The sequence below is a fragment of the Phoca vitulina genome, unplaced genomic scaffold (genome assembly GCF_004348235.1).
Source record: "Phoca vitulina isolate PV1807 unplaced genomic scaffold, GSC_HSeal_1.0 scaffold77, whole genome shotgun sequence".
Lineage (NCBI taxonomy): Eukaryota > Metazoa > Chordata > Mammalia > Carnivora > Phocidae > Phoca > Phoca vitulina.
In genome coordinates, this window is record NW_022589780.1 from 1,196,518 (window position 1) to 1,223,848 (window position 27,331).

Here is a 27,331-nt window from a genome sequence, read left to right on the forward strand (position 1 = left end):
TCTAATACGTTTTATCTATTCTTGCAACTCAAACACTCCAGATATTCTCCTTGGTTCTTTTAGCTCCTACCCATCCCAACCATAAAAAAAGTATGATGAGAAAAAAATCTCTTCCATGTCTTCTCTGATGCTTTTTTGACTTTGCCAGAATTTCCTGATTTGTTCCTTTCTTCATTCCAACTTGCTAGACAGCTGATGCAGAATACTAACATCTAACAAGGAATCGGTAAGCCAGATTGCAAATAAGGACAATGACATCCCTGAGATGCCCTACCAGTTATACTATTAGACATGGATCCTATCCAATTTAGGGTTTTCCAAAGCTGACATTTACACTCAAGATTTCTGGATTTCCAAGGTATTCTATGGAGGATGGTAACAATTGGGGACACTCATCCTCAGCTGAGTGATAAATTACAGGAAATGGCACAGTTAAAGCTCCCAGTTCTACACAAAGCCAATTACTTACAGCTTCTGGTTCCACTGCAGTATCAATGGCTGCAGCCATGCAAGCAACAGTTTCGTCCTGCAATGACAAATGATGTTTCAGTTTAGGAAAAGACTCTGAAGTGAAGCTTACTAGGGGATTTTATATTGGTTATTCAATTTTTTTCAAGTGTATATAGAGACCGTTTAAGGTGCTGGGCCCATTTTGTGCACACATACACCCAAAACCACAGATTTCCATGTCCCACCTCTTAAGAGTCTATCCTCATTACAAGGTCAATCGTGTAGTCTTTGTAAAAAAAAAAAGGGTCATGTGGCAATTGACATATATATTGCACCTCTCCTGCTCCGTCAGAGATCAATGGGCCAGAGTGAAACATTAGCTGTGTTCTCACAGACCAAAGTTCAACCCGTTTTATAGACTCTACTCTTTATGTTTTTACCACTAAGTCTACCTCTATAACGTACAGGTCTAGCCAGTTCTCATGGACATACCACCCTAAAAACAGACATACAAAATAAAGGCAATGCAGTAGAAAAGTGAATAGAATGAAAGGTTATTTGGTATTTTTATTTTACAGTCAGTCAAGGTAGCAAGAGCCTACTCTAGAAGGAAATACATTCCACAGGTTGACACCCCAGAAAGATGTGCTCGTGAAGTCAGACAAATATCCTGCAGCTCCTCTCCCTCATATACAGAAGAACCAAGCAATCATAGGCAGCTATTCCAGGTAGTGGTTACTTGAAGGGAAAGGGTAAGCACGGATTCCCTTCCAGAGAAGGGCTATTCCTCTTCTGGGCTCTGGAACAAAAGCCATCTAAAAGGGAAACCTAAAACCACTTATTGGGACTAATTTGTTTATAGGCTATCATACGAGCAAGCTCTGTTCTCCCCACTGGAATTTAAGCTTTATTTGGCATTGGACCATATGGATTACCACCTCTGTTCAAGTGATTCTGCAAGCCCTGGGAAGAAAGGATTCTTTCCAGGAAGTCACATGATTTTTTTTTTTTTTAAGATTTTATTTATTTATTTGACAGAGACACAGCGAGAGAGAGAATACAAGCAGGGGGAGTGGGAGAGGGAGAAGCAGGCTCCCGGCTGAGCAGGGAGCCAGACGTGGGGCTCGATCCCAGGACCCTGGGATCATGATCTGGGCCAAAGGCAGACGCTAAATGACTGAGCCACCCAGGTGCCCCCAGGAAGTCACATGATTAAAGAGGTCATAGGTCAAAGAGCTATTGGCTCAATAGCAAGGAAAGAATTTAGGGTGAGCACACAGAGTGTCTGCATCGGCCCAGTGAAAGATTACATAGTTGTTGAAACTTGAAGCTCAGTACCTTCAAGGCAAGGAGCAAAGAGGCCTTAGTAAGTGCTATTTGTAAAGCACGTCTCTTGCCCAGAAATTCCCAATCAGTGAGACTCAAAGAAAATTCAGAGGAAGCTCCAGTGTTACCACATGCCTTCTCCTCATGATTTACAATACTGGTGATTCTCCAAGGGCCAGACATGAGATCCTTCTTGAAAAATAGCACTTCGATATACTATACGTTAATGGTTACCCTTTCTTCCCTCCCATATTTTCGGTTTCAGTAAATGGACTACTTACAGACCTATCCTAGATTAGTAAAGCCTGTAACACTGGCTTTTGGAGACTTTTTTCTAGTACCTTCCAGAGGGTCAGGATCAAAGTAGATGGGTTAATCTTTGAAGAAGACATGTTACTGTGGGTTTACCTTTTGGTCTGTGGCCCAATAAAATTTTATAATGCGAAAGTTTAAGCTTTGGTGACATGTTCTACATGAACATGGTAGGATCCTGTCTTCATAATCCTAAATATAAATACGTAACAATAGGATTTATTTCAATCTAACAGTCTCTCTCTCTCTCATTCTAAGGCTGCAACGGAGAACCTCTTGTAAGGTAAAAATACATGATTTGCTGAAGGCGATGGTCAAGGAAACAAAGCTAGGGTACACTGAGCTATATTAACCAGCAATACCTTCCCATATGAATTTCGCACTTGGAGGCTGTAGGCAATACCATTACTGGGCGTGCAAAATGCTTTTTATGGAACTGGTCTTAGAGGAGGGAGTAAAAGCAGCAACAACAAAATTTGATTTTGTGGGAACTGAAAGGACTGCATGAATTTCCTCACAGGTGACTGCAGCAAGGAGGTTTGTTTGAATTGTATTTTAAAGGAAGAAATGGTACAGTTTAGTGCTTAAAGCCCCAGGAGGAAGATTCGGGAACAACGGCTGCCTTCATCACTGAAAAGGGGGTGTTCACCCGTCACTTAAAATAAAAATAGTTTTAATCCAGAACGAAGGGCACAAGCACTTACATTTGAAACATTTTGCTTTCACTGTAGTGAGTCTTAATAAAAGCCACAGGATACATTGTTGTGTATTTCCAAAAAATATATAGCTGGGAGGGTCCCAAGCAATAGACATGGAGAACTCTGATTCAAGAGTTCAGCAGGAGCCCTAGGCCAAGGGGTTTACTCTGCCTAACTGTGACAGTGGAGGGAAGCCAGGGACTTTATCAGCTTGTGGCAATCTTTAGTACCTTTGTGCTTCATGAGCCAAGTGAATGTTAGTGGCAGAATTCAGTGATTCTACAGAGTTCCTCTGAGTCAGCCACCACTAGCAACTTCCTCTAGAGGCACACCAGGCACCAGTCATATCAACAGATCCTCACCGCAGATATGCCTTCTCTTCTTTGTTTATTTTTTTTTTTTTTAAAGATTTTATTTATTTATTTGAGAGAGAGAATGAGAGACAGAGAGCACGAGAGGGAAGAGGGCAGAGGAAGAAGCAGACCCCCTGCTGAGCAGGGAGCCCGATGTGGGACTCGATCCCGATATGCCTTCTCTTCTGTTAACAACTTGTTTCCATGGGTTTCCTTCATCATTCCCACGTGACTTGAAGCCCCAGAAATGAGGTGGTGGGAAATCCTCTAAGATCGGTGTGGTGGCCATGAACAACAGTGGCCTGGGTCACTCTTCTGTGATCATATAAGCTTTAGCTCCAGTACGGTCCCACAGCCTAGATTATCTTAATTCTGAGGCAGCTCACACAAGGTGTTCATACATCAGATGTTTCAGCTATATTTAAGTGGAATTATCGATGGTGAAATTTCACCTTGTGATAGCCATTCTCTGGCGTACACTCTATAATTTAGCCACAATGAAGTCCTTATTATGTTCTAAACTTTCATCCCTTTTTGCTTTGCCATATACCTTTTTCTTTACATAGATTGTCTTTTTCCCTTTGTGGGACAAACTTCTATTCATTTTTTAGAGCCCAGTTTCTTCTGTACTGACTTCTTCAGTTTTCTAGGCAGTTAATCACCCTTTGCTCATATTGCTAATGTAAGAGGATTAAAACAGAGAGAGAGGGTTCTTAGTTTTCCTTGCCTCCTTTCCCCCTTCTTTGCCACCTCTCCCACTTGTGCACCTTAACCAACGAACAAACTTTAAGGCTTGCAAGAACGACCCTTGAAAATAATTGGACAGTTAGCAGGATGGGGTTGCACCAATGTTCTTAATTTAAGCAAGAGGCATGAAAACTGGAAGAGCCTCCAACCAAAATTTCATAGCAATTAACCAGAACTGCTACCTGAGCCAAACCACAAGGACACACCCCCCTCTCTTCTCACCCTACAAAACTCCAGTCCTGCTTTGACTCAGGGAGTTACCTGGAGTTCAGGAGCTCCCCAAGTGCCTTGGCTGAATAATGCCTTCAGCCTCTTTTGGAGCCACTTAAACTATTTTCTTTTGATAGTAATACAGTACTTAGCAAGGTCACACAGCTAGTGAGTGGCAGAACTGGCTTCCAACCTGGGTCTGTCTGGCTCTGGAGCCCAGGTTCTCAACTGCTGTGGTCTGGGTGTTGGACAAATGAGCTGTCATCTCGGACTGCTCTGAACAGTTTTGTACAGTATTACTTGTTCTAAAACACTGCTTTCTAGTCTTTTGGGGAGTTTACTCATTTAATTTATTGGCACTCATCCTAACCCTTCCTCCCACAAGACTGCATGGTATTTTTTTAATTTACTCTTTCAGAGTAAAATGCAGGTGTAGATGATTCTGTGATACCGTTTTGACAAGTCTAGGAAACACTGGGCAAGCCCTGAGATGAAGAATCACTGTTCTGGTAAAGTTAAAGCCTCTCCCCAAGAGCTAGAAATTACCACCAGTCATTTACGAACATGTCACGGGTTCAGAATGATAAACAAGAGGGTATAGATGGAACAAAATCAACCATAACCCCTTAACCAACCATCGTCCCTTAACATAACATGATTTCAACTTCAAAAAAAAAAAGTATATATGCCTAAGGGCTAAAATAGAGAAGGAACACCAACAATAAAAGGTGGTTAGGGTGGTAGGATTCTAAGAACTTTTCTTCTGGGAAAAACAAGAAATACCCGCCGCCCAACCCCCTCCCCCACACACTACTACTATTGTAGTTCTAAAAATAAATAAAAATGGGAACTTCTAGAATAATCATTCAAACTAATTTATTACTGGTTAGAAAGGAGAGCTATGGTATTCCCTGGTTGCTCTAAGTTATCTGTCAGAAGAACCCAGTGTGTTTAAAATTGAGGTATGGCACAAAGCCTCTTGTTAAGCTAGCCTACACTGAAGGGACAGCAAGTCAATGACCACCGCCCGGGCTACCAGGCAATTTGCAACTGCTCTGTTGCTGTGTCCAGCATTTGATTCAAGCACTGAAATACGAATGTGCCATTGCATATGTAACCTGTGATTGTCTTGATTTAACGAATTCAGTATTCAGATCATATCCAATGATCCAAGATCTCCGTCCTCCAACAGCTCACAATCTAGTTGTTTCGGCAAAAGGCAGAGTTAGATATGTTTATATGCAGCAAGAGAAAAAACAAAAGCAGTAAGTCTATTTACACTGCCTCCCCCCCCCCCCCCCCCCCCCCGCCCACCTTGGCTTACCGATAGCTGGGTAATCACTTGCTGCAGGTTACGAATTATCTCTACGTTTTCTTTTAATTCCTGGTCTTCCAAAGTTTCCACTAACTTTTGAAGATCCACTTTGAGGCTGAAAATTCAAACAAAGGCACCCAAAGGTTAATCATACTGCAAAGACCAGAGGATCGATGATTATATACTAAGGTCACTAACAGACATTTGGTATGAAACTTACGCTGCATGCTGCCTGAGTTCCTCTAGCTTGGCGTTCATCTTTTCATTCGCTTGTTCTGTCTGCAACAGAGACCCAGGAGATCATCAGTGACGATGCCTGACAGCTTCACTTAATTATGTCCTCTCTCCTACCCCTAATGCATTAAAACCTAGGTAGAGGTTGCCGCCTTTGCTGTAATCGAGGATTTAGTGGGCTTTGGTGATTTAGTGAGAAATGGTATTTTTTTTTCTTAACAGAGTCATGGAAATTAGCCCTTCAGTCAACATGAACTACTAAAAATAGCATCCAAGCAGCTGGGTCTTATGCTTGCCATGAAGCTCAGACTATGGTGTGGAGTGTGAAGCCTTAATTCCATATAGAACTTTGCAACTGGGGGAAAAAGCAATACTTCCTGGCATGCTACTCACCGCTGTTTGCAAAAAACCCACTTACTTTAAACTGCCTCCTACACTATACAGTTCCCTAGCCCCAGCATAAGGGCATTGAAAATGTAAAAGGGCCTCACACTGAATTATGAGCTGAGCTTTTTTTTCAAGTTACACTATCTGATATGGTAGGCTGGTTTTAGTAAGAGAAAGCAAGAAAAAGGGTGAGGCACAAGAATATGGCCGAGAAGAAATGGCAGAGGGAGACACATTTTGGGAAGGGTGATTGATATTTTCCATTTTATCTCACTCACAGGATCTGTAACATGCGAGACGCTGTAACAGATTTGGGAAGGACAGCTTACAGAGGACAAAAATGTTGTTCTTGTTATGACATTTTAACGGCACATCAAGCAATAAGCCTTCCCGTAGCCATTATAGCAACCTTATAAAGTTCAGATGGGTATGTGGCTAGAGTAACAGGTTCCGTCTGTTACGTCAGCCACACTCGCATATGTGTGAAACACAGCTTCTAGAGTTACTTCAAAGGTACAGAATGCAGCACTGGAGACAGAAAACTGTATATAAAAATCCTCCAGTTCCCATTTTCACCCTTCCAGTAGCAATGGACAATGGATATAGAATTTGGCCCCCTTTAAAGAATCTTGAAGCAGCATACGCCTCCTTGACTAGAGAGCGCACGGATGCATGAAGGCGTGTAAATTACAGATGTTCAATTACATTTTGGTGGAAACTCATTTTCGCTTTTGGCAATAGTTGTGCAATTAAAAACTGAGTTGTATTTAGACTAGTAGAAAAATGTTAGTGGCAGAGCCAGCACACACTGATCCGGGTTACTTTCAGACAGGTAGTAGGATACAGAACTGGAGTAATCAGTTGAGTAGTGACCCACTATTTGGAAATTAACCATATGTGAAAGGAATTAACATGAATTTCCTAGCTGTTCTATCTCACCATGGCAGCTGTTAGGACAGAATACGAAATATGACAACATTAGGGGAAAGGAGGTACAGAAGACCTAAAATCTTACCGAGGGGATAGTTACTTGATATTACGGATAAAGATTAGGCAGGACTTTAGGTGACAGAAGGACCTGGTTCTTTCCTCTCTGGTATTTTAGAACAAATCTACTTTAAAATGAGATCCATGTGGATTCTCTGTGGTGGATTTATACGATTCTTTTAACTTTTCTGTATGTTTGATTATAAGCCCATGTGTTTACCCTGGAGGGGCTCCATGGCGGATATGGTGATATTAATCCATTCCTTTCCACATAACTTGTCTCTCATAATGAGAAGCATGTTAAATATTTCAGAAACCAAAGCTAGTAAACGTCCAGATTGCTAGTGGCTCAGTCGTGGGGGCCTCACCAAAATGATCCTCTCCAACATCTGGGCTGTCTGACCAGCTGCCTCGCTCAGACCACGACTTAATTTTTCATTCTCTTCTACCAGGGACTGATTCTTCTCCATCAGGGACTGTAGACTTTCTGATGGTTCCACACTAAAACAAAGAAAGTAACATAAGAAACAGACCTGTTAATAACACCGATATCAAAGGTGGATAAAAATATATCCCATAGACCTTTTAGGTGTGTGTGTGGGGTTTGGTTTAAAATTAACCCCCAGGGGCGCCTGGGTGGCTCAGTCGTTAAGCGTCTGCCTTCGGCTCAGGTCATGATCCCAGGGCCCTGGGATCGAGCCCCGCATCGGGCTCCCTACTCAGCGGGAAGCCTGCTTCTCCCTCTCCCACTCCCCCTGCTTGTGTTCCCTCTCTTGCTGTGTCTCTCTCTGTCAAATAAATAAATAAAATCTTTAAAAAATAATAAAATAAAATAAAATTAACCCCCCAAAGCCTGGAAAAAAGTGTGTCCATTAGAATTCCAGTCAGGTCGTATACTGAATGAATAAGAAACATATGCCTGAAATACTTTGAATTAATGGTTTGCAGGAAGGTAATAATTCAGAGCCAGCCATGGTGCAACAGAAATGACTAACCTCTACCCTTAGCTCTTAGTTTAAGATCTTTCTATTTGTACCATGTAGCTAAGAAGTGAAGGCTAAGCAAAATAAGTCAATCAGAGAAAGGCAATTATCATATGATCTCATTCATATGTGGAATTTAAGAAACAAAACAGATGAACATAGGGGAGGGGAGAGAAAAATAAAGCAAGATGAAATCAGAGAGGGAGACAAACCATAAGAGACTCTTAACTCTAGGAAACTGAGGGTTGCTGGAGGGGAGGGGGTGGGGGGATGGAGTAACTGGGTGATACACTCTATGTTAATTGAATTTAAATAAAAAACAAACAAACAAAAGAAGTGAAGGCTAACTGTAGCTAAGATACACGTGTCTCCCTCCTCTTCCCACTCTCAATCCCTCATTAACGATTTAGGGCAGCAAGGAAGGAAGAGGTACGGAGGAGGCAGAAGTGACTCCGCTCAGGGCTGAAATTTAACCTCATCAATATAAGTCAACTACCTATTTACCGAAGTTTAGGGAAACAGCAATTAAGAAGTCAGAGAGTTGATATAATGACCAGTGGCCACTGACAGCACATTTCACAATTCTCCATAAATGTTCCCTTCTAAATGCCTGCCTTGCTTGAAACCTCTTGTTCATTTGTCTATCAATTTTAAATTGCTTAGAGTGGGTGGTGGCAACAATGGTGTCCATATCAAGTAGGAGCGGAAGGGAGGAACAGAAATAGCTTGAAGGAATACATATAGATAAGAACCTTTGGAACTTATGCAGATTACTTGGTATCAGTTCCAGGCTAATGGAAAAGACCAACAAGATGGACAGTTTTGGTTTGTTTTTTTTTTTTGGAATCCACTGGGATTCCTTGTTCAAAAGACTGGAAAATAGGACTGGTGAAAAAAGATCAGAAGAAATATGAAGATTTGGATCTGAAGGAGACTGAAGGGAAAAATGAATAGTTGTCAAGGCTATAATAAAGAGAAAAAGAAGGACAGGGAACAGCTGTTCTCAATCTCAATAAAGAACTGAAAAGGATTTCAGGAATAGATGCCCTCTCACCCAGCTTAAGACCTCCAGGAATTCTTAACAGAAAATCTTAGCATGCTCTTTATCACGAAGTTAATAGCAAGGCCACAGTATAAGGTCTAAGGTTATACTACTGAGAATTTACTAAGACTCTTTTTAAAAATTATTTTTAATTAAAATTTTTTTTCTTAAAGATTTTTATTTGTTTATGTGAGAGAGAGCGCGCGCAAGTGCACAAGCAGGGGGCTGAGTGCAGAGCCTACACGGGGCCCGGTCTCACCACCCCAAGATCATGACCTGAGCCGAAATCAAGAGTGGAACACTCACTGACTGAACCACCCAGGCGTCCCGAGAATTTAAGACTCTTATGAAAGAATGTTCAGTTAAAATGTGGATTATAAAGATAAACTATTGGCAAATTTAGTGTTCTTTTAGATTGCTCTGATATTTTCTTATTGTTATTAAGCTGAAAACTTCCATGCATCATTTATGTAAGTTGACAAGCTCCAAAGTAATGATACTTTTAACTCAATAGTTTTTTCTCCTAAAAATTTCCAAGGTTTCTCTAAATGGGGGGAAATACAATGGAAAACCAGTGTTTCCTCTTTTGCAGGCTATTTAATTGTCAATGTTTGGAATTCAAGTTAGCTGAGCATGTGCAAATTGATAAATGCTCACAGAAAATCAATGCAAAATCTTCCATGACACACATTCAAAAAGAAAAGAATATAATCGTAGGACAAAAAGCAAAAAAAAAAAAAAAAAAAATCCATTCGTATGGACCGTACATTTTGTAAAAAGCCTTTATGAGATGTCTCTTTTTTTATTTGAGAGAGAGAGCGAGTGAGAGAGCACGAGCAGGGGGAGGGGCAGAGGGAGAGGGAGAAGCAGACTCCCCGCTGAGCAGGGAGCCCGATGTGGGACTCGATCCCAGGACCCTGGGATCATGACCTGAGCAGGTCATGCAGGTCAAGCAGGCAGATGCTTAACTGACTGAGCCACCCAGGCACCCTGAAATGTCTCTTAAAATATACATTTTTGAGAAAAGAAGTAGCATCTTTATTTCTCTGTAAAATGTTGAACAGCTGAGTTCACTGTTTGATTCATCAACTGTTTCTTAGAATCTATCTTTGTGTAGCTGAAACTATATCCTGTAGTATATTCTTGGTGGTTGGAAGTCTGGAATAGTTTTCATTAGTCTTGTGTTCATTAGTCTTGTCTTACATAAAACAGGTCTGTGCTAAACTGAAAGGAAAGGAAGATGGGTCAGTTGCTTCTAAACTGGTTAAACTAGGGGCACCTGGGTGACTCAGTTAAGTGTCCGACTCTTGATTTCAGCTCAGGTCATGATCTCAGGGTTGTGAAATTGAGCCCCGCATTGGGCTCTGCACTCAGCAGGGAGTCTGCTGGAGATTCTCTCTTTCCCTCTCCCTTTGCCCCTCCCCCTGCTTGTGCTCTCTCTCTCAATAAATAAAGTCTTAAAAAAATAAAGTGGTTAAACTAAATTAGGTCTTTAAGAGATCCTTTAAGAGATCCCAGCTTTCCTCAGTTTCTTTATCCAACATTCTTAAATTATTATCAGGAAACCAAGATTAAATTACCCAAAGAAGGAAAATTACAAAGAGAAGGGTGGTCATCTTTGGGTGATAAAATTATGGCAATTTTAAGATTTATTCTTTATACTTTTCTAAATGTTCTACAAGAAGCAATGTACCCCTTTAAAATGAGAAAAAATGATTAAGAGTTATTGAAAATAAGGATATCAAAAGAAAATAAGCTCACACATACATAAGAATAAACTCCAAATGAAAACATGAAATGTAAAAAATAAAACCAACATAAGTTCTAGAAGGAAACATGGGCAAATGCCTCTTTAACCTTGGTGTAGGGAAAGGCATTCTAATTATGAATCAAAATCCAGAAGCATGAGGAGGATGTAAACACCAGAGCCACTCTGGAAAACAGTTTGGCAGTTTCTTGAGAAGTTAAACATGCAACCCAGCAATTCTACTTTTAGATATCTGCCCAATATAAAAGATATGTACATACAAAAACTTGCAAGTAAATGTTCATAACAGCAAAATTCATAATAGCTGAAAAGTTGAAACAACTCAAAAGTCCATCAACAGGTCAATGGATAGACAAAATGTGGGTTATCCAGACAGTGGAATACTACTGAGGAATAAAAAAGACATGAAGTAATTATACATGCTATAACATGGATGAATCTGAAAAATGTTATAGGTGAGAGGTGAGCATAGCATAATGTTTAGAGAAGTTGAATCACTATGTTGTACATCTAAAACTAATGTAATATTGTGTGTCGTCTATCCTCAAAAAAATAAGAGATGTAGTCTATATATACAATGGAATATTACTCAGCCATAAAAAAGAATGAAATCTTGCCATTTGCAATGACATGGATGAAGCCAGAGGGCATAATGTTAAGTGAAATAAGTCAGACAAAGACAAATACCACTGCTTTCACTTATATGTGGAATCTAAAAAACAAAACAAAACAAACAAACAGAAAGCAGAAACAGACCCACAAATACAGAGAACAAACTGTGGTTGCCAGAGGGGGGGGGGGCGAGAGGATGAGTGAAATAGGTGAAGGGAATTAAGAGGCACAAACTATTCCACCTCTGGGTCTATACCCAAAAGAATTGAAAGCAGGGTCTTAAAGCATTCATGGCAGCATTATTCTCTATAGCCAAAGGGTGGAAGCAACCTGTGTCTCCCGACAGATGAATGGATACACAACATGTGGTATACATGTACAATGGGATATTATTCAGCCTTTAAAAGAAAGGGATGTATGGTGATTAACATAACATAATAATAAAAAAAATTTAAAAAAAAATAAAAGAAAGGGAATTCTTTTTTTTTTTAAAGATTTTATTTATTTATTTGACAGAGAGAGCGAGACAGGGAACACAAGCAGGGGGAGTGGGAGAGGGAGAAGCAGGCTTCCCGCTGAGCAGGGAGCCCAATGCGGGACTCGATCCCAGGACCCTGGGATCATGACCTGAGCCGAAGGCAGACGCTTAACGACTGAGCCACCCAGGCACCCCAAAAGAAAGGGAATTCTGACACATGCTACAACATGGATGAAACTTGAGGATATTATACTAAGTGAAACAAGACAGTCACGAAAGGACAAATACTGTATGATTTCATTCATATGAAGTGCTTAAAATAACTAAATGAAAGTAGAACGGTGATTGCCAAGACTGAGGGGAGAGGGGGAATTGGGGTGTTATTGTTTAACAGGTACAGACTTCCAGTTTTGCAAGATGAAAAAAGTTTTAGATGATAGATAGATGGTGGCAGTAGCTGTACAGTATTGTGAATGTACTTAACGCCACTGAACTGTATACTTGAAAATGGTTAAAATGGTGAATTTTATTTTATGTATATTTTACCACATTTTTTTCAAAAGGTCCAAAGGATCAAAAAACCTGAAAGAAAAATGGGACATATGAACAGATAATTCATCAGAAAGAGATAAAAGTGGCCCTGAAACATATGAAAAAAAAATGCTCAGATCTGCTCATAATTAAAGAAATGAAAATTAAAACAAGATACTGAGATAGCATGTTTCACCTATCAGACTGGCAAAAAACTGAAGAAGTATGACAACACATTCCATTGATGAGGCTCCGGGGAAACAAGTGCTCTCATACATTGCTGTTGGGAATGCAAATTGGTATACCCCATATTCTGGAGGGGAATATGGCAATATGGCAATATCCAACAAAATCACACATGCACTTACCTTTTGCCTCAGCAATCCCATTTCTAGAAACCTACCCTGAAGATAAATCACTAATAATATGAAAACTGAATAACAAGGGTTATTCATTGCAATGTGTTTGTAATTACAAAATACTGGAAACATATCTACGTCCATACCACCCTGAACATGCCCTATCTCGTCAAAATACTGGAAACAACCTAAACGCCCCTACATAGGAAAGCTGTTGAATTAATATGTTTGGCACATGTACACTAACAAGAGTACCATGCAGCTGTAAAAAAGAATGAGGAAGACATCTAAGAACTGGTAAGAAATGATTTCCAGGAAATGCTGAGAAGAGGAAAGCCACAAAGACTATCTGTAGTATACCACCATTCATATAAGAAGAGGACATGAAAAAATATAGAAGTATATGCTCATTTGTACAGGAGAAATACAGGAAGGCTACGCCAGAAACTAAAGAGAATGGTTAAATACGGAGGAGGGAGAAAAGTGGTAGAAATAAGGGTGTGATGGGGATAGGGTGGCAGGGATGAAGAGGGAATGACATTTCATCGAATATTTTTTTTTAAAGATTTTATTTATTTGACAGAGAGAGACACAGTGAGAGAGGGAACACAAGCAGGGGGAGTGGGAGAGGGAGAAGCAGGCTTCCCGCCGAGCAGGGAGCCCGATACGGGGCTCGATCCCAGGACCGCCCTGAGACGAAGGCAGATGCTTAATGACTGAGCCACCCAGGCTCCCCTGAATATTTTTTTTTTAAATATTGTGGTAAAAAACATGTAACAAAATTTACCATCCTCACCATTTTTTAAGTGTATATACAGTTCAGTAGACTTAAGTATATTCACATTATTGTGCACTGGATCTCCAGAACTTTTTCATCTTGCAAATCTGAAACTTCGTACCCATTCAACAATTCCTTCCCTGTTCCCACCCCCACCCCAGTCTATTCTTTCACAGTTTTCTGCCATTGCTTTTATTTCTACACTGTTCTTTATGTTCCCCTATATGGACATAGACCTTTGCCTATGTTTTCCTCTAGTTCTTTTGTGGGTTTTTCTGTTTTTAAAAAAATGTGTAAAAACATGTAAAACTGGGGCGCCTGGGTGGTTCAAACTGTTAAGCGTCTGACTTTTGGTTTCAGCTCTGGTCATGATTTCAGGGTCGTGAGATGGAGCCCTGATTCAGGCTCTGTGCTCAGTGGGGAGTCTGCTTGAGATTCCTTCCTTCTCTCTCTGTGCCCCCCACTCACGCATGCTTTCTCTCTCTCTAAAATAAACAAATGAATCTTTAAAAACAACATATAAAACTGTCTTAACCACTGTTAAGTGTACAGTTGAGTAGTGTTAAGTATATTTACATTGTTGTAAAACAGATCTCTAGAACCTTTATCTGGTAAAACTGGAACCCTATACCCATTAAACAACAACTCCCTTTTTGCCCCTCCCCCCCCCAGCCCCGGTACACCACCATTCTACTTTCTGTTTCTATATCTCATATAGGTGGAATCATACAGTATTTTTTTGTGACTGGCTTATTTCACTTAGCATAATGTCTTCAAGTTTCATTCATACTGTAACATGTAATAGGATTTCCTTCCTTTTTAAGGCTGAATAATATTCTACTACACACACACACACACACACACACACACACACCCCATATTTGCTTTATCCATTCATCCAATGATGGACATTTGTGTTCTTCTACTTCCTGGCTATTGAGAATAGTTCTGCTATGAACATGGGTGTGCATATATTTCTTTAAGACCCTGCTTTCAATTCTTTTGGCTATATACCCACAAGTGGGATTGCTGGATCATGTGGTAGTTCTATTTTTAACTTTCTGAGGAACCTCCATACTGTTTTCCATAGCAGTTATACTATTTTACAACCCTTCCAGCAGTGTACAAAGCTTCTAATTTTTCCACATCCTTGCCAACATTTGTTATTCAGTTTTTTTAAAGGTTTTCTTTTATTTGAGAGAGAAAGAGCGCATGAGCAGGGGGAGGAGCAGAGGGAGAAGCAGACTCCCTGCTGAGTAGGGAGCCAGACGTGGGGCTCAATCCCAGGACCCTGAGCCAAAGGCAGACGCTTAACCAACTGAGCCACCCAGGCGCCCCTCAGTCTTTTTTATATTAGCCATCCTAATGGGTGTATGGGGATATTTCATTGTGGTTTTGATTTGCATTTCACTGCTATTTCTTTTTGTAGAACTCTGACTCTTAGAGCATCATAATATTTCATATACCCTTCACATACCCGAAACAGAAACAATTAAAACCAACCAAGTCATTGGGGGAACCCTAAATTGGAATACAAATAGTAACTGTGGGAACCAGTATCTTGCCTGGATACTCTAAGCCTAAAGACAAAAAGAACTGTACATAAATGCTGTAATCTAGTTCATAAAAGTGTTTCTCACAGGGGTATGGGCTAGCAATTCTGAAACTACTTTATGTGTATACTGGAACTGAACAAGTCAATAGATTGCAGATAATGAGAGCTGGTTTTTCACTGTTGGAAAAAGGAGTTATAAATAAGGGGAGGAGGAAGGCTAAAATGAACTCTGTAGTGTTGGACTGGAATCAGAGGTATCAGTATAAAATCATGGTCTTTAATATATATACAGATGGATATGAAAATATACATATGAGTGTATGTGTGCATTACTAGACATACAGATATTTCCTAGCTCTACCCACTGAGAGGGCCTCAGTGACACCCTAGTAACAGTGAGCACACCTAGCACCCAGATTGCGTTTCTAAACACTATTTTCCAATAAAAAAAAATCAGGGCTCTTTGGAGATATGGTTGATTCTAGAACTGGGGCAAGGAAAATATAAGATCGGTGTGGAACATCTCCTGAAAATGCTTAAAAACTAGAGGGTGGGGGAGCCTGGGTAGCTCAACTGGTTGAGTAGCAGACTCTGGATTTCGGTTTGGGTCATGATCTCGGGGTCCTGGGATTGAGCCCCACGTAGGGGCTCCACACTTGGCAGGGAGTCTGCTTGAGGATTCCCTCTCCGTCTACCCCTGACCCTCCCCCACTCATGCTCTCTCTCTCTCTCTTTCTCTCTAGAATGGATGAACAAATCTTAAAAACAAAAAACAAACAAAACTAGAGGGTGTATTAAAGAACATAAGAACCACCCTGAGAGAGCTCCTACTGGACAAAGCAGGAACACTTTGAGCAATAAAACAAATATTGATAGTATTGGATGTTAACCCATAGAATAAAATAAATACCCATGTGTCTATATGGATATAAATAAATAATCAAATAAATGGGGGAGAAGAAGCAGCTCTTCCTCACAGTAGAATTCCAATGAATGAATTTCTGAGGCCAGAACCCATGTTTGTTCTATCACATCAGGCTGCCTCAAAGCTAACTAGCAAGTTTGACAAGATCCTTACCTTGATACCAAGCGCTACCAGAAACTTGAGTATATCAGGGGAAAACAACCATCAGGAGAAATGGCCTCTGCTAGAATATACATTTAAAATTAATCTATGACTCTTACGTTATAGATCCAGGCAGGGTACCTCCATGGGCTTGTAGCAACAAGACCTGTAGCTGTTGTACCTGGGAAAAGCAAAGAAAAATAGTCAGCTAATCACCAATCAAAAGCTACTTATCCCTTATCAGCTAAATTACTACAATTAGCCATACAGCAATTTTACTTGATACCTATGAAATTGAAAGCATATCTTAGGCATTACAGAAAGCATCAGGGTTGATGATTCAATGACAAAAGTCCAAACAGCATTATATGAATGACTAGTACTTAGAAGATGAGTTGTCCCTTTTACCCAAGCATCTTAATGACTTTTTATTGAGCATCTATTTTTTTAAAAACCAAACTCAGCACGGGGCTAGGTAATGTGTGGGGGGGATACGAGAATAAACTCTCATGTTTTATTCTCAAGTTTACAATCTAGTTGACAAAGACAAGCCTAAGGCTTGAAATGGTAAGAAACAATACAGGAGAGAAGATGCTAATTCATAAAGTACAGTTAAGTACTCTAGGGTTCTGAGAAGAAGCAAAGTAATGAAAATTCCAAAACAGTCAAAAGGAGGCTTCCTGTGGCTGGATGTTAAACTGGAGTGCACGCACGATGATCCTCTCCCATTCCCTCCTATGGCAAAGGAGGAACTGTTCTGCCTCCTATGACCAGTCTCGCTGCTTACACTTTGGATCCCAACTCTTCTTGCCTCCTCTTGAATCATACTTTGTCATCCCTTCTCTCTTCTGTATCTTCAACTTCTCCCTTTCTACAGGATCCTTTCTATTAAGATTAAAACATGTTCGGGGTGCCTGGGTGGCTCAGTCGGTTAAGCATCTGCCTTCGGCTCAGGTCATGATCTCAGGGCCCTGGGATCGAGTCCCTTGTCAGGTTCCCTGCTCAGTGGGGGAGTCTGCTTCTCCCTCTCTCTCTGCCCCTCCCCCCACTCATGTGCGCACGCTCTCTTTCTCTAATAAAAATTAAAAAAGAAAGATTAAAACACGTCCAAGTCTCTCCCATCTTAAAACAAAGCAAAGGCACCTTTATCAATCCCACTACCGATCTTTTTTTTAATTTTATTTTATTATGTTATGTTAATCATACATTACATCATTAGTTTTTGATGTAGTGTTCTATGATTCATTGTTTGTGTATAACACCCAGTGCTCCATTCAATACGTGCCCTCTTTAATACCCATCACCAGGCTAACCCATCCCCCCACCCCTCCCCTCTAGAACCCTCAGTTTGTTTCTCAGAGTCCACAGTCTCTTTGCCCTATTTCTCCCCTTCACAAAGTTTGAGAGAACAGTCTAAACTCACTGCCTCCATTTCCTTTTGTTCACCCCTCACACTTGCTCCTCAAACTCCTCTAATCTGATTTCTGCCCATAGCATTCCACTAAAATAACTCTTGCTAAGGTCACCAATGATCTGCATGTCACTATATCCTCTGGGCATTTTTCAGTCTTCATTGTACTTCACTGTTTGGTAGCATTTGGCTTACCGGACACCATGCTTTCCTGCCTTTCCTTCTATTCTTCCAGCTGTTCTTCTAAGGCTCTTTCTTGGTTAACCTTTGTGCCAACTGTCCTTTAGATGATAAACCCTCAAACCTCAGTATCAGTCTTCTTGCTTTATACTCTCTCCTTCAAGTCTCCTCTCTGCCTGATGGTTTCAATTACCATCTGTAAACTGGTGACTCCCAAATTTATCTCAAACACAAATCTTTCTGAATTTAGAGCTTTATATTTAACTATCTACTTAATATTCCCACTTAGTTGTCTGCTATCCCGAAACCTGGCCCTTTTCTAGTGCACTCCAGGTCAGGGAACGTGCAGTTTCACATGCAGAAATCTGGGTGCCAAACCCTCATCCCCTTATCTAAGCCACTGGTCATTCCTTTCCATCACCGCCACCACCACCCTAAGTCTGAGCCACCATTTATCTCTCATGTGGACCACTGAGTAACTTCTTAACATCGTCTCCATGAATCTACTCTTGCTCCACTATAATCCATTTCTACACAGTAGCCAGACCATCATTTCGAAATGTAAATTATCACTGTTACCACCCTGCTTATCATCATTTTTAACACTGTCCATGAGGCCTTGATCAGGTCTCTGCTTCTTCTCCAGTCTCGTATTGGAATACTCTTTCCTGGCTCCCTCAGCTCTAGCCACACCGGCATTCCTTCAGTTCTTCAAATGCACTATATGCCTTCCTAAATCAGGACCTTTTCAGACTTGCTATATGCCTGGCACTGTTCTAAGTGTTTTCTGTGTATTAATTCACCTAACCCTCACAAAAATCCTACGAGGCAGGTACAATTATTTCCATTTTATTTTATATATTTTTTAAAGATTTTATTTATTTATTTGACAAGGGAGATAGAGAGAGCCAGAGAGCACAAGCAGGGGGAAATGGCTGAGCAGGGAGCCTGATGCGGGGCTTGATCCCAGGACCCTGGGATCATGACCTGAGCCGGAGGCAGACGCTTAACCGTCTGAGCCACCCAGGCGTCCCAATTATTTCCATTTTATGGATAGGGTAGCTGAGGCACAGAGAACTTGGCCAGGGTACATAGCCAGTGAGTTATAAAGCCAGCATTTGAATGTGGGCAGTCTGACTGCAGTGTCAAAGCTCTTAACCACTACACTTTGCCACAAATGCTTTTTCTTCTCCCAGGAAGCCTCTTCCTTCTTTTCTGCATAGAGAATTCCTACTCAATTCCTCAGATCTCAGTTCAAACATTGCTACCTCAGGGAACCCTTCTCAGCTTCGATATATAACAGAAGACCCTATTCCATAATGTCATACTACCCTAATATAGCACACTATCTCATATGTTGGTATGCTTATGTGTTTGGCATTTGCTTCTCCCACTTAGGCAGTAAGTTCCACGAAGGCAGAAACCATGTCTGCTTTGTTCAGTAATGTATCCCAACACAGTACCTGGCACATATGTTCAATACATATTTACTGTTGGAATGAATGAACAAATAAGTGACTAGGAAGAAGAGCATTCTTGGCAATAAAAATAGACGTGAAAGAAAACAGAGGGGCAGAACTGAGTATGGTTTTTTATAATTAAGATGGTACTATTAACAGGTAAATTACTTGTATTTTCCATAGTGACCCCTAGGAGGGAGGGAGGGAGACAGAGGAAGAGAAGGGAAGGGGAAGCTTTAGACTAACTGAATAGTAGCTCTTACCACCAAGGAGGAAGGCCAGAGATGGAGTAAGCAGTACACACTGGAAAGAGTACTATATCCTGGAAGGCAAGAAAACTTGACCCCTCCCCCAAGACTGGGTCAATCCAACTACCTCCCTTCTCATCTCCTCTACCAGAGCTACTGAGTTGTTACACAACAGTTTATATTGATACCAGCACAAATGCATGCGCCTAGTCTGTTACCTCTTCCATTCCCATGATTTCAAGCCTCTGTGGTCTCTTCAATCCCTCTACCCTATTATCTGGTTGCTTGCTCGTAGAAGATGACTTTGCCTCCTACTACACTGAGAAGGTAAAAGTTGTCAGGCTGAAAATCCCTCAGTTTCCCTTCTTCTCCCTCTAAATTATTATCACTGTAGTCTTCCTATCCTGACCTCTTTTCTTCGAGTCTTGGGGGCAGGTCTCCCCTCGACTGTCTAAAGCCAATCCCTCTTTATTTGTGTTCAGGATCTCAACTACTTAGAGATGGTCCCTTAGCAACTAGCCCCTATTCTCAGTTTCAGTCTCTCCCAACTGGTTCTTTCACTTGTTCAAGTTTCTTCCATATTTTTAAAAAACAAACAGACATATATCCTTTGGCCCTTGACTATCTAGCCTTTGCCTTCTTTCATCTTGCCTTCTCGAAAAAAGAGCCTACCAGCTTCCTTCACTTCCCTATCTAGCATTCACTGACCAGTGCACAACAATCTGCTCCTGTCATTCCCCTGACCCTCTTTCTCACCGAGGTCACCTTGTTGATAAAAAAAAAAAAAAGCAAAAAAACCCCACAAAATCTGGGGCGCCTGGGTGGCTTGGTCGTTAAGTGGCTGCCTTCGGCTCAGGTCATGATCCCAGGGTCCTGGGATCGAGCCCCACATCGGGCTCTCTGCTCGGCGGGAGGCCTGCTTTTCCCTCTCCCACTCCCCCTGCTTGTGTTCCCTCTTTCGCTATCTCTCTCTCTGTCAAATAAATAAAATCTTAAAAAAAAAAACAATGGACACTTTTCAGTCCTTATCTTATTTTACACTTTATAAATTTGTACTTTTGATGGTCCTCAAAACTTTCTTCCCTTGTCTCCCATGATATAATTGCTTTTCTTCCTACCTGTTGGCTCCTTCTTAGTCTCTCTTTTTGTCTTCCCTCTTTTCCCCATTCCTTAAATACTGCTGTTCCCCCAGAGTTCTGTCTTTGGCCCTCTTCTCTTCTTGGCCATTCACTCATTCAGCAAATATTTAGTGAGTACCCTGAATGTGCCATGCACTCTTTGATGTCGTCCACTCTGTAATTTCAGATTCTATCTAAATGCTAATGACTCAAATCTGTTCAGACCTCTCTACGTTAAACCCAAATGGCCAGCTATGTTTGAACAACTGTACTTAGATGTCCCCCAAGCTCTTCAAATTCAAAATGCCCCAAACTGAATCTCATTGTTTCAATTTTCCCACCTGACCTTGTTTTTCCTCCTCTATTCCCTGACTCAGTGATTGGTACTACCATTTAATCAGTTGTCCAAGCAAGAAATCCAAGAACAGCCTTGATTCTCCCTGCCTCCCCTTCCACCTCAAATTTGTTACCAAGCAAGCTCTATACATTCTACTTCCTTGTTTTTTTTTTTTTTCATTCTAATTTGCATCCTTCTCTTTATTTCTATGGCTACTGTCTTTAGTTCAGGCCATAGTTCTCACCTGGGTTATTATAATAGTAGATCTGTGGGGGATATGTTCCAAGACCCCCCCCAGTACCTGAAACAGTGGGTAGTACCAAACTCTATATATACTATGCTTTTTCCTATACATACATACCTATGATAAAGTTTAATTTAGAAATTAGGCAAGTAAGAGATTGACAATAATAACTAATATTAAAATAGACCAATTATAATAATATAACAGTTATGTGACTGTGGTTCCCCCTCTCTCAAAATATCTTATTGAGATACTGTCCTTAGCCTTTTTCTTGTGATGATATGAGATGATAAAATATCTATGTGATGAGTATCTAAGTGAGGTGAATGACATAGGCGTTGTGATGTAGTGTTAGGCTACTATTAACTTTCTGACAATCCGTGAGAAGGAGAATCATCTGCATCCAGACCATGGTTGACCATGGGTAACTGGAACTGTGGCAAGTGAAACCGTGGATGGCGGGGGGGATACTAGTGTAATTTATTTTCTTACTTCTAGTCATACCCACTTCTAATTTCTCTACACTTGCTAGAGTGATCTCCCTAAAACACACATTTCACCACATCACCCCCTTACTTAAAATCTTTCAATGGCTCCCCACAGCTTTCAGGTTGAATTCCAAATCCTCTACTAGGTCATATAAGGACTTTAAGGATCTGATTCTTGCCCACCTCTCTTGCCTCACCTCTCACTGCTCACTTCTTTATCTGCAAAATCTCCAATGCCACCCTCAAACCTTACATATGACGATAAACATGTCAATAGGAATTACTTTAAGATTTTCCCAAACTAAAGGATGCTTAGCTATCATCTCTAAACCTCTGGCAGAGGAGAAGCTGAGAAACAGAAGATCCATCATTCCACTCACATACTTACAATTTTTCCCAACAAATTTTAAGGCCCTTGTACCTGTTGCTTCAGATGATTAAGTTCGGCTGTCTGGGGATCAATATTAACAACAGGTTTGTTCTTGATTTTTCTTGCTCTGTCAGCATAGCGAAGGGTATTTAATGTTTCTTCTAGATTGGAGTCAGCAGGACTCACACAGGCTATCATAAGAGTATGGCTATTACCTCCTAGAGAATCTGAAAAAGAACAACAGGAGGAAATAAAATCAAACAAGTAGGATGCAAGCAAAGCTGTCCATTTGGGTTGGTGGCTTCAAACTCAGAGCTCTAAGAAAAAAATTCTTAAGAATCTGCAAATTTCCTATTTGTGTCAATAGAAAAACACTAAGATTTTTGATGTGTAAATGATATAGTTTAGAATCCTATTCCATGTGTCCCCATTGTTAAGATTGTGATTTCAGCACTTAATCAATTTAAAATAACTGGGGCCTGACCCAAGTAAGTTAGCAGCCACTCTTGGAATTAAACATTCTTAGGATGCCCCCTCTAGGTAGCTTTTAATTCTTCAGGAAATTCTGCTTAACAGGCACTAATAAACAGTAATCAAGTTCATTTTCAGGGACAGAGGACTAAGCACAGTTGTCATTCTATAGATTGCTTGGCTCTCAAAGCCATATATGAAGACATCTTTCCGGTATCATAGAAGCCTGCTTGCCAACAGGTCTCTTGCAAAGCTCTTTATCAATTAGACAGCTCTGTATGTGATAGTCCAAAAATCTGTTTGCCTGTCCCATCTTCAACTTCTCAGCACCATTATTCTGAGTTACTCTCTTATTTTTAGAAACACTTTGGGCTTACCTTGAAGCAGTCGAGTCAACTTGGAATCTCTGTAGGGCACAAAGCCACCCTTTTTGTCATCTCCAAGAGCACTGATTACATTTCCCAAGCACAGGAGGCCTCGGTTAATATTAATACCTAATAGCAGGAAACAAAATTTACATTGTTTGGTAAAGCATCGAACACATACCTGCACAAAATAAAAAGCCTGCAGAAATAATAAATCGTCAATCAAGGAAACTTCTTGATCCTGTTCACTTTTCTGAGGACAAAAGTCTAAATGTTGGATAGGCACACGGAATTTGCTGGCACTTCTTGCCCTTTCCCATGGAAACAAAGTATACACACAGATAACTATCACCATGACAACAACATTTATATATTTACTTTTTATATACATTATCACATCTAATTCTTAAATTAACACTGAGTAATTAGATGAATAGCTGTTTTTTTTTTATTGTCATCTTGCTAAATTATTTTTACTATCATTCTCACCTTACAGATAAGGAAACCAGCACAGAGGTTCACTGACTTGTCTAAGGTCAAACAGCTGGTGAGTGGTAGGCCTGACATTCCATTTCAGGACTTCAGTTAAGTCCTATGCTCTTTCTGTGACACCACACAGGAATACATTTTCTCTTGTTGCTTTAGAAAGGGTAAAGATTCTTTTCCACTTCTTTAATTCCAAGGTTTGCTTTTTAAATCCTGTAATAATCTCTGAGGTCCTTCTAAAGCCCCTGATTTTCCCATGATAACATTTATTGTGTAAAGGCTATATGGTATAGTGGTTAAGTGCATGGGCTTTGGTGTCAGATAGACCTAGGTTCTAATCCTGGCCCTACCACTGACTACCTATATGATTTGGGTAAAGTTCCGCTCTAAAATGAGGCAAATATACCTACCTCATTGGGTTGTAGTGGGGAATTAAATAAGATACTCATACAAAGTTAAATGCTAAAGAAATGGGATCATTTTTGTTAAACTTTTACTTACTCAGCCATACTTTGGACTCCCCTATAACCAGAAACAATCATATCTACAAGATCCTGAGCTCCAGAATTCCTGACTGCATCCCACAATCCTTTCATTTCATGAATCCTGTTCTTCACCCTTACTGTGACCACCAATTTACTGACACTTTTTAAAAGATTTTATTTATTTGACAGAGAGAGAGAGAGCACGCACAAGCTGGGGGAAAGGCAGGCAGGGGGAGAGGGAGAAACATGCCCTCCGCTGAGCAGGGAGCCCGATGCAGGGCTTGATCCCAGGACCCTGGGATCATGACCTGAGCTGAAGGCAGACGCTCAACCGACTGAGCCACCCAGGCACCCCTGACACTTTTTTTAGAAGATTTACTTTATTTATTTGAGAGAGAGAGAGAGTGTGTGTGAGTGCCAGTGGGGGGAGGGGCAGAAGGAGAGGGAGAAGGAGAGAAATCTCAAGCAGACTCCCCTCTGAGTGCAGAGCCCAACTCGGGGCTTGATCTCATGACCCTGAGATCATGACTTGAGCCGCAATAAAGAGTCGGGCACTTAACCGACTTAGCCACCCAGGCGCCTCTACTGACTCTTTCTTTCTTTCTTTTTTTTTAAGATTTTATTTATTTGAGAGAGTGTGCAAGAGAGTGCGTGAGAGAGAGCACAAGCGGGGGGGGGGGGGGGCAAAGGGAGAGGGAGAAACAGACTCCCCACTGAGCAGGGAGCCTGACGTGGGACTCTATCCCAGGACCCCGGGATCATGACCTAGCCAAAGGCAGACGCTTAACTGACTGAGCCACCCAGGTGCACCCTGCCACTTTCTTTTCTTTTCTTTTTTTTAAAAGATTTTATTTATTTATTTGACAGAGAGAGAGACAGCGAGAGAGAGAACACAAGCAGGGGGAGTGGGAGAGGGAGAAGCAGGCTTCCCGCGGAGCAGGGAGCCTGACGTGGGGCTCGATCCCAGCATCCTGGGATCATGACCTGAGCCTAAGGCAGACGCTTAATGACTGAGCCACCCAACCGCCCCACCCTGCCACTTTCTAATATTCCCAGTAGATCATTCTCTCCTGGGCCTTAAACTGGACCCTGTGATCAATCATTTCAATTAGGCTTTCCCAAACACTCACCAGACCCATGACCTTCTGCCTCCCTATCATGTTAACTCCCAGTCACAAGTTAAACCAAGTATGTGTGTGTGTGTGTGTGTGTGTGTGTGTGTGTGTGTGTGTAAGTTTCTGTAGGCTGCAATGCTGAAGAAAGTCACATAACCAAATGGACTAGATCCATTCATTATAAAACATTGCTATCTGACTTTAGGTGAACCTTTCGTCAATTGAAAATCTTTTCTTCCTCATCCCCTACTTCACCACGGCAGCTATTCTAAACATTCATCATTTTCAAGACTGTAAATCTCCTTCCACTCTATTAGTGGATGATTTCAACAAATACACTGTGGAGATCAAAGTTATCCACAAGGGAAGGTTTTCCCTCTCCTCAACTCACAGTCTTTTTCTTTGCAGTGGTTCATTCATCCCTCTCCTTGTTTCAGAGGAGTAAATAACCACCTTTATTTCCCCTTCAGCCTCTGCTGGTTTGCTTCTGTTCCTTCCATTTTCTCTGGGACCCTGGATCCTTGGATCTTCTCCCTCTCTCTTAGATCTTCAACTTATTTTCCCTTCACGAATTCCTTCTTTTCAGTCTATATACATGCTCAAATCACCCCAATCTCAAACAAAAACAATTCCCTCAAGCAACCATTCCTTTCTTTTCCCTTTATTGCTAACTGAAAGGGATACCATTTTCAGGGCCATTTAGCCTATCCAGGATGTGAAGGAGAGTCTGCGAAGATTTACCAAAGCTGCTCGCCAATACCTGTACTAATTCTTGTATTAGTTCATTCTTTTCTTTTCTTTCCCCTTTGAGCCACACAGAACACTGTGCCATCTTATTGGCTCATATCCCATCTGGGATGTAAAGGAGAGACGGGGAGGTTTTTCAAACCTGCTGAGCAAAACTTCCATCTATAGTTTCATGCAAAAACAACAATAAAAAAGTCTAGATGAACCCTGAGAAGAATCTATGGCAACTAGGATCTAAGCAAGAATCATACACTTGGTATGTATAAAGAGGCTGTTTTTTTCTTCTTCAAATGAGAATCGGGGCTTTGGGATAGAAAGGAGCAAGGGAAATGAATCTCTAGAAGGAAACCATCACAAAACGGGATTTGATTTCCTGTTGTTAAGAGATTTTAAAATGACAAATTCTTAACATGGATGGAGTACACATCATAAAGACTGGGAAGCACATGTTTGCAGAGATTTAAATTTCTGATCGAGGACGGGGTATGGAGAAAAATGTCCAGATAACATTATAAAATCAGAAGGTATTCTCTCTAAGACTGAGAACAGATCAAACAAGGAGAGGATCAAGAATACTATTTGACATTTTTGGGTATTTATTTACTATGGCAACAAATAAATAATAGAGATTTTAACTTAAAAGGGAAATATAACTTGTATCATGGTGGCATGTTGCAACAGGTTTCAGAACTAGAACAGAAGTAACAGGGGAGAACAACCAGGTAGGAGAGAAATGAAGCAGCTCCATATGCAGCAGCTCTCAAATGGGGATCTTTAGCTTTTTTTTTTTTTTTTTTAAAGATTTTATTTATTTATTTGACAGAGAGAGAGAGATCACAAGTAGGCAGACAGGCAGGCAGAGGGAGAGGGAGAAGCAGGCTCACCGGTGAGCTGGGAGCCCGATGCGGGGCTCGATCCCAGGACGCTGGGATCATGACCTGAGCCGAAGGCAGACGCTTAACCAACTGAGCCACCCTGGCACCCGATACTTTAGCTTTTGAAGGGACATTTGGCAATATCTGGAGACATTTTGGTTGTCACAATTTGTGGGTGGCAGTGAGTGCTACTGGCATCTAGTGGGTAGAGGACAAGGATGCCACTAAACATCCTACAAGGCACCAGACAGCCCCCCAAATTATTTCATCTAAAATGTCAATACTGCCACAGCTGAGAAACTCTGCTCTATAGGTGAAGAAAATATCTGCGAGCCTAAGGCAGGTAGCCGAGTAAAATAGGGTGAAAAACAGAAGTAATATTATAGTATCAATATGGTCCACCTAGTTAGAGAGAAAGGGAATGATCTGTTACTGCAACAGCTCACAAAACTCACAGGAATAAATACTGAGAAGGGATAGAGTGAAAGGGAATTTGATTAGAAGACAGAATCTTAGTTCAAACTCTGCCTCTGCCACCTACTGATATGTGTGACCTTGGACAAGCCACTGAAACTTTCCTTTATTCATAAAATAGGTGGAATACATACCTTACCATATTTTCATCCAATGTGATCTACAAAGTGCTACCTACACATAAGTTTTTATTAATAGGGTGGACAAACTTGGATAATTTGGGTATCTACTAAGCTATGTGAGGCTGAAAGTAGAGCACCTGATAA

The 27,331-nt window shown here is 40.9% G+C and overlaps 1 protein-coding gene across 1 annotated transcript in view; it reads right to left on the bottom strand.

Annotated features, from left to right (window-relative positions):
* The window catches only part of KIF4A (kinesin family member 4A), a 114,877-nt gene that overhangs the window by 48,582 nt on the left and 38,964 nt on the right, over positions 1-27,331 (bottom strand). Inside the window, exons 8-14 of the mRNA XM_032393880.1 lie at positions 22,896-23,012; positions 22,099-22,274; positions 16,311-16,372; positions 7,388-7,520; positions 5,632-5,690; positions 5,421-5,526; positions 470-526 (exon numbers count right to left, since the gene is read on the bottom strand). Of these exons, the coding sequence (XP_032249771.1) occupies positions 470-526; positions 5,421-5,526; positions 5,632-5,690; positions 7,388-7,520; positions 16,311-16,372; positions 22,099-22,274; positions 22,896-23,012 (710 nt within the window). The remainder of the gene's footprint in view (positions 1-469; positions 527-5,420; positions 5,527-5,631; positions 5,691-7,387; positions 7,521-16,310; positions 16,373-22,098; positions 22,275-22,895; positions 23,013-27,331) is intronic.